The sequence below is a fragment of the Triplophysa rosa genome, linkage group LG8 (assembly GCF_024868665.1).
Source record: "Triplophysa rosa linkage group LG8, Trosa_1v2, whole genome shotgun sequence".
NCBI lineage: Eukaryota > Metazoa > Chordata > Actinopteri > Cypriniformes > Nemacheilidae > Triplophysa > Triplophysa rosa.
In genome coordinates, this window is record NC_079897.1 from 9,235,696 (window position 1) to 9,243,818 (window position 8,123).

Consider the following 8,123-nt stretch of genomic DNA (forward strand, 5'->3'; position numbering starts at 1 on the left):
TAAACTCGAAAAGGTAAGTTTGTCTTTCTGTCCAGGATCACCGATCTGGCCGGATATTTTGAATTCTTTGTTCCACGAAGGCATAACAAGCCGAGCTGGTACTTGGTGCATATCATAAACAGATTCTTGCGGCGCACGCACATTTTGCTGAACAGGGGGAGGTTGGATGCATGTTTCCACTGTTAGCGGTACTAACGTTTTGCTGTGCGTAACTTACGACATGTTCTTTCTGCATCATCAGTTTTTGCAAAGTTAACTGTAACATGTCAATCTGGTTTTGTAGCTCTTCCTGCTCAGTGATTGTTGCTATCGGTTAAGTTACTGTCTGAGAGGTAGGTGCTACGTGTTTTGCTAACTCGCTTTTGCCATTAGCCTGCTGAATTTCACCAATTTTGTCTTTTAGACACAAAAGCTCGGACATACCCTCATCTTCTAGCTGCCCTATTGCCTCTCTCTCTAGGTACCCCACAATGGCAGAAATAAGAAATGAGCGACTTTTACTAATTCCATGCTCATACCCTTCAAAACTTAGGAATTCACACACTTCAGCAAGATTTTCTTTAGAAAGAGCATACAATGCTCCGATTACTTCTAATTTCAAGTCCTCTGATTGATCCATGAGTTACTCAGTCTAGAAATGTGTGCAGGGTGATCAAGAAAAATGTCCTTAGCTGACAGGAATTCCGCAGCGCTCCTGGCACTAGAAGTCGACCTCAGATTGCTTGACGTTTTCCCCTTGACGTAGCACAGACTCTTGACGTTTTCACTCTGCTGCGCTCCTAGGCTGAGTAATAGGCTGAATGGCGCTGAAGATAGACTCTCGTCATGGAAATCCAAACCTCACCGCATTCATCCTCGCTGGGGCCTTCAAAATGTAATGCCCTCACCGCCTGGTGAGGTGAAATAAACAGTTAGGAAAAAACCACAGGAGTCAGAGCTGCTGCATCTTCTTCCGAAGCTGTGTATTAACTTTATAAACAATAATATAACACTTTTCTTTTGTCTTTTTCCAGTGTTGTAATGTAACGAAGTACAAATACTTCGTTACTGTACTTAAGTAGAATTTTCACATATCTGTACTTTACTTCGTTATTTATATTTCTGACAACTTTCACTTTTACTCCACTACATTTCCTAAATAAAATGTGTACTTTTACTCCGATACATTTCTCCTAACCATCTTCGTTACACGCAGAGGTGGACGAAGTACACAACTTCCTTACTTGAGTGAAAGTACAGATACTACTGGTCAAATATTACTCCACTACAAGTAAAAGTTGTAAAGACAGATTCTTACTTGAGTAAAAGTACAGAAGTACGTGCTTTTAAAAGTACTCAAGTATTAAAAGTAAATTTCCTTTATGTCAGTTGTGCATTGTTTTATTGTCTATACCTTATGCCTCTGAAGCACCCTACTGAATACACCGAGTAGCTCACGGTATCAGTGGTATAAAGGAGTAGTTCACTTCAAAATTTGCCCCCATTGACTTTCCATAGTAGTTTTTATTCCTACTATGGAAAGTCAATGGGGGCAAATTTTGCAGTGAGCAACTCCTTTAAGAGCTTTATATGTTTAGCACACATATGTTTAGTTTAGATATAATCCTGTATGACATTTAGCCTATTATCCTCATTAGCCCCCTAGGCCTATATGTATTTATGAGCAGTGTTCTTTTATTTTGTATATTCCCTTTACCAGTTTTAGCAGCAATTTACCAGTAAGTAGTAAGGTTCTTGTAAATAGTAAAGTGTAGAAGCCATGTGTTTGTTGGACTTATTACCATAATTTAACTACAAACATAAACTATAGCTAGTATAATAATGAATATAATGAAACTATGGTATGTTTAGTTGGTGTGGTTTTACTAAAGATTATTAATTGGAGTATGGTTCCTATATTTAGAAAATGGTAAATTTGTGGATACTGTGGTTTTAATGCAAATACCACCCCTGCTGAAAAAAAACAATGAATTTTTTAATTAGAATGAGATTTTTAAATTAAATTCCTCTTTGTAGTGTGTTTTGGGTTTTATCCCAATAGGATTTACCATCCCACCAATAGAATACATCACATACAAGTAGACAACAAGTATCCATAGTACAATTCCCATTTATAACCATTAAATCCATTACATTTTATGTTGTATTTTGGGCAGGGTTCTATTGTTTTTATTTCAACAGGAATACTTCAACTATAGTTACTTCAGTAAAAACATCATTCATTTTCCAAATCGCTTTAAATGATATAGCAGCAGATCAGAAGTTAACACGCACGTGTAGCTCAAGGTGTATGTGATGCTTATTTACCGTTTAGCCGTTATGCCGATCATTTTCATGACAATGTTTCAACGATCTTTGACTGATCGTAACCCACAGATGATTACACCACACTTTAACATGTGCCTTTTTCGTCTTTTATGTTCTATTTGCCTTTTAGAGCGCTATCAAGATGTAGCAGCGCTACGTTTACATTAGTTTAGCGGGGAAGATCCCAGAGTTGCCAGATTTGCGTTAAAAAAATCTGCCAAATGGCCATTCAAAGCTTGCCGGAAAACCGCGAGCTTAGAAAAACTGAAATACTTGGCAACAGTAAAAGGTCCTGGCAGATCGTCAAGCCAGATAAATTGTGCGCACAGCATAGTGTGGTGGGCGATACTGCAAAATTTGGTATCGATCCGATACCAAATACATATAGGGTCAGTATTGCCGATACCAATACCAATACGATACTTTTTACTTAAAAAAAAAATACTTTTGTGTAGGGGAGAGCAGTATGTCATTGTTTCTCAGGTGAATGAATGATCAATTCTTTAGACAATATTTTTTATTAATGTATTGAAGTCACAACGCTTCTCTTCCTCTCGGCCATCCTGATCTCTCATTCAATGTGCTATCAGCTTCGCTCACTCAGTTCGCTGCTCCTCGGCGCGTTGTGTCAGTGAGTCACGTGACGACACAACAACGAATCGCAGCAGGAGGGGGAGGAGTAGCAAAGTGGGCCAGGATGTGAAAGCAGCGTTTGCTCAGGATTGTAGAGGTAGAAGACACGAGCAGAAGTATAATGAACGTAGAGGTGAGATATTTAAATTAAAATATCGATTCAATTACAATTGTATCGATCTGATACCAATACCAGTGTTGGCATCGATACTATCGATATTTAGATCGATCCGCCCACCTCTAGCCAGGAAACCCGTGCATAGAAACCATTTTCTACTTTTGGACCTTTTTATAAATGTAGTGGAGTAAAAAGTATGATATTTGTCTTTCAAATGTAGTCAAGTTAAAGTACAAGTACTCAGAAAAAATAATACTCAAGTAAAGTACAGATACTCAAAAAGTGTACTTAAGTACAGTACTCAGGCAAATTTACTTCGTTACTGTCCCTCTGTTAACGTTACTACAAATAAATTTCTTCTGATTTTAGAGTTGCGGACGTAATGCCTGTTTGTTGTCATGTCAACCGCCAAGCACGAAGAAGAAGAAGTCCTGCTTGTCGGGCATGTCACTCACATTATTGATGCCATCATGGAAGCACCTGCTGCAGGCTCTGCTGCTAACGTTACCACTCCGGTAGCAGATGACGAGCATCTCGACTACAGTGGCGAACTTGGTGAACTCGATAATGTTACACACCCGTGGCCGTATTTGCAGGATTTTTTTTCGTACATTGGAGTGAAAAATTCTTCCTACCGGATTAAGTGCCTGTTATGCCTACCGAGAGTCACTGAAATATTGGCATTCAAAAACTCCCCGTCCAACCTGAAGAAGCACATCGAGGTAGGTTAAATTAATTTTCATTCAATAAAGCCACAATGTCAACATTATTTAACATGAATTAGTTTTAGTTATCATAAGCCTGTTCAGATATCTTGCTAACGTGATGGCCAGGCTAACGTGTGCTAGTTAACTTTTCTGATTAGCCAATGTGCAGATATTTAACAACACCAATGATTTTCCCTCCTAAGTAATTCAACACAAAACTCTTGAAGACATGTCCATCATACTGAAATGGTTAATAACAGTTTCTGGTTTAGCCTAAGTGGCGGCCGAATATTTTCTAGGTAAATTAGCGTTACACCGGTGGAGGGATTTTTTTTTTGACCACATTAGGCTAATTAATGGCAGGTTACAGAGGAGCGTTCAGGATTACTCATGTCTTCAAAAGCACCATGCATTTTGTTGAACTTGAGATTTGCTTTGATTTAATTACCTCAAAACTCAGTTGTTATCTGCTAATGTTAGGCTAATGTTATATATTGTGAATGTAGGCTTACATATTTATCAAATTCAAAGTGCTTTTATTCCCACACAACCAGTTGGTGGAATTTTTTTTGTAGGTCAGCTAGCTAGTAACAGACAGGAGACAAACGACCAGTTAACACAAATACAGTACAGGCTACACAACACCAACAACAGCAATGAATCAAAGTCCAAGTTAATAGTGTTAATGACTGGGTGGTAGGGGTGGGCTTCCATGAGTGTTTATATTTCTTGCAATTAGGTAAAGATAATATCAAATAATGGTAATTTGACTGTTATTGTTGAGTAACTTTTAAACCCTGTAGCTTAAGTTGTTTTGCTTATAAAATGTCTTTCTCTCACTGTTTCAGAGAAAGCATGTAGGCCACCTCAAAAAATATGAAGAGCTGACATCAAGAAAGAGAAAAAGGGCTCCTTAGACTCTTCCCACCACCTCCACCATTAGGCAGACCACACTGGTGAACACCAGGACTGTCTCTCAGAGGTCCATTGACAAAGCTATCCTGAAGTATGTGGTCCAAGGGCTCCAGCCATTCCATGTTGTTGAACAACAACCATTTCGAGATTTTGTTAAGGAACTGCAGCCGAATGCAAAAATGATATCACGGCTGACCATGTGCTCCATGATTGATAATGCCTCTATGGGAATGAAGAAGGCGGTGACTGAGGCCATGAGGGGAGTCGACCATATCGCCACCACTACTGACTGCTGGTCTGCCAGAAGACAGAGCTTTATTGGCGTTACTGGCCATTGGATTGACCCCAACAGTCTCAAAAGATGCTCAGCAGCCCTAGCCTGTAAACAACTGAGAGGTTCGCACACATTTGATGTGTTGGCAAGCGCCCTGAATGACATCCACTCCGAGTTTGAAATTCGGGGGAAGATTGTGCGAACAACAACCGACAACGGCTCCAACTTCATAAAAGCATTCCAAGTTTTTGGTGAAGATGAGAACAACAATGCAGTGGGAAGTGATGGTGATCCTGGTAATGCATCTCAACCAGGAGAGGATGAAGAGGATCAAGAGGGGTTTGAAGAAGTGGAGTTTGTTGATGTGTCAGCGCTCCTGAATGAAGATGACGGTTTAGAGTTCCAGCTCCCACAGCACCAGCGCTGTGCTTGTCACCTACTCAACCTAATAGCTACAGTTGATGCTATGAAGGCAACATCCAATGAGGCGTACAAGAAAGTGTACCTTTCAACATTTGGCAAGTGTAATGCACTTTGGTACAAATGTGGAAGATCCACCCTTGCAGCAGAAACTGTTGAAGATGCTTGCTCCTTCCAGCTGCTGCGTCCAAATGCTACAAGGTGGAACTCCTTGTTCCTGGCAGTGGAAAGACTGCTGAGAATAATGAAAGAAAAGGGAGAGGGGGCCATCAGAGGCATCTGCACCAACTTAAAGGTTCCAATGTAAGTAAGAATTGTTTTTTATAAAAAATATTATATTTTGTTTTATTTCATCATAATTGAACATGAAGTCTTACGGTTTATTTTTCCAATCATTTTTTGGACAATAATAAGTTTCACATTGTATCCCAACTTCCACTTATCATTGATCCATTTGACTTAATTACTCATCCAGCAATTATTTTGTTGAATCTAATGAAATGGTTTTAGTGTTATTATAAACAATGGTGTTGTGTCTTTGTTTTCATCACAGGTTCAATCCAGCTGAATTTGCCTTCCTCACAGAGTATGCCGCTGCCATGAGTCCAGTTGCGCAGGCAACCAACGTCTTGCAAGCAGAAGCAAATGCCATGATGGAATGGCTGCTTCCAACCATCAACCTGCTGACCGTCAAACTTGACAGAGTCAAGTTGCCACTAAAGTACTGCAAGCCTCTGGTGGATGCTTTACAGGTAACTTTTATTCTTGTATTTATTTTATATTGTCTTAACTCTTTAAAGGGGAACTTGGCAACTCTAGCCATTTCTTCGCTGGTTTTCACTTTTGTCGTCGTATGTTTTCTGAACGACCTCCCCCTACAAGCTCTGGGACGTATATTTCACAAAACTGTCGTAAAAAAACTCACTTGCGGCACCCTGCTCCCCCTTTCTACCGCTGCTGATGTGCATTTGTTGCCGGGCAACTTTTTTGGGTGAAGCAATGTCTACCGAGGTGGGTAATACATTCATCGTCGCTTGTTCTTATAGCCGGTGTGGCTAACCGGTATTAAGGGGGGCGTGTGCGTTTATGTGGAATTGCCGTAAAGCAGTTTGTGTTTCTTGCTCGTTCTCGCTTATCATGATACTTCCTATTTCCAACTTGACGGGACGGTAGTCCCAAAGTTGCAAGGTTGGCTTTCCGCCTGGGGACGCTAGGGGGAGCGGGGAAAGTCACCATTTTCACCGGAACAGGCCATTTAACCATCCAAATGATTTCTAAACGGGTTTATTAAGTTAAAATAGTTGCCAAGTTCCCCTTTAATGATTAATTTCAATTATATTCAAATGTCCTTTTCAAAATGTGTTACTTTGGCACTTTGTGTCAGTGATGGTGGTGAAATGTGCTATACAAATAAACTTGCCTTGCAGGTGGGAATCAAGAACCGTTTTGGCCACATGTCAGGAGACCCTGAGTTGATCGCAGCTGCAATTCTACTTCCAAAATTCCGTACAGCGTGGACAAAGGATGAATCCACAATCAAAACAGGTAAGACATCATGGGGATAGTGAAAAAATAAGTGTATATTTTGAATCTCTCCACACAACAAATTTATCCGTGGTTACTAATAAATAAATCTTGAATTATGGATGCATGGAGAGTACATAAAATTAAAATAACAAACCTTAAATTAAAACTTAAATCTGGGGTCATAACATGTTAGAGAGTTGCATTAGATCTATAATTTATATTTTCATTGTCACTATTTCAGGAATTGACTACATGAGACAGCACATCGAAGAACCCTCCCTTCAGCTAGCAGATGCCAACCGGTCCAGTTCGTCTGATGACGATGACTTCTTCTCTGCCCTGCAGTCGTCTCAAGCGCAAGATGGTGCCAAACAACTGGATGGATACTTGGCCTGTTCAGCAGATCACATGGACTTGCTGAAATCCTTCCCAGCGGTGTGCAAGCTTTCCGTGAAGCTGAACACTCCTCTACCTGCCTCAGCGGCCTGTGAAAGGCTCTTCAGCATCGCAGGACTTGTCTTCAGTCCAAGAAGAGCGAGACTGAATTCTCGCAACTTTGAAAACCAACTTCTTCTGAAGATGAACAGACACCTTTTCAGTTTCAGTTAATAACTTCATGCCAGTTGAAAGACGGGCAGTTTGTCCATATAACACACAGGGAAGTTGAGAGAGAGAGCTAGTCACCATTGATGATGGCAGAAGTTTATTTTTTAATGTTGAAAAAGTTCAAGCTTCTTTCTCCTATGCCTGGATATTATGCTTTCACTGTAAGGAAGCCACAATAAATTTCATAATCAAAATTCTAACCGTTCACTTTTTTTAAAAATACCTGTACTTTTACTTTTAATACTTAAGTACATTTTATATCAGACAATTATTTTGATACTTAAGTACACTAAATGTCAGGTACTTTAAGACTTTTACTCAAGTAATATTTTAAAGGGTGACTTTAACTTCTACCAAAGTCATTTTCTGGTAAGATACTTGTACTTTTACTCAAGTATCGCTTTCAAGTACTTTATACAACACTGTCTTTTTCTGACAAATCACATATATAACATGCACATCACATTAGCTGATCCACATAAGATTTGCAATTTGGCATAATAGTCAATCCATACAAATTACATTCGCTACTATTTAGACACAATTTTTACAGCAATGAAACAAATAATTTTCACAAACACATCGAAATACATATGACATGCAAAGTATTATTATA

General features: G+C 39.5%; 1 protein-coding gene across 3 annotated transcripts in view; it reads left to right on the plus strand.

Annotated features, from left to right (window-relative positions):
- Positions 1-7,766, plus strand: part of LOC130558653 (uncharacterized) — a 285,427-nt gene extending 277,661 nt beyond the window's left edge. The window contains exons 2-7 of one of the 3 annotated variants that reach the window (XM_057341207.1): positions 2,642-3,073; positions 3,472-3,780; positions 4,614-5,677; positions 5,928-6,126; positions 6,802-6,919; positions 7,143-7,766. In XM_057341207.1, coding sequence (XP_057197190.1) covers positions 4,860-5,677; positions 5,928-6,126; positions 6,802-6,919; positions 7,143-7,510 — 1,503 coding nt within the window. In that variant the 5' untranslated portion in view covers positions 2,642-3,073; positions 3,472-3,780; positions 4,614-4,859 and the 3' untranslated portion in view covers positions 7,511-7,766. Of the gene's footprint in view, positions 1-2,641; positions 3,074-3,429; positions 3,781-3,808; positions 5,678-5,927; positions 6,127-6,801; positions 6,920-7,142 lie in introns of those variants that run through there. The other 2 variants (XM_057341206.1, XM_057341208.1) reach the window with 2 other exon arrangements.
- The last annotated feature ends 357 nt before the right edge of the window (positions 7,767-8,123 follow it).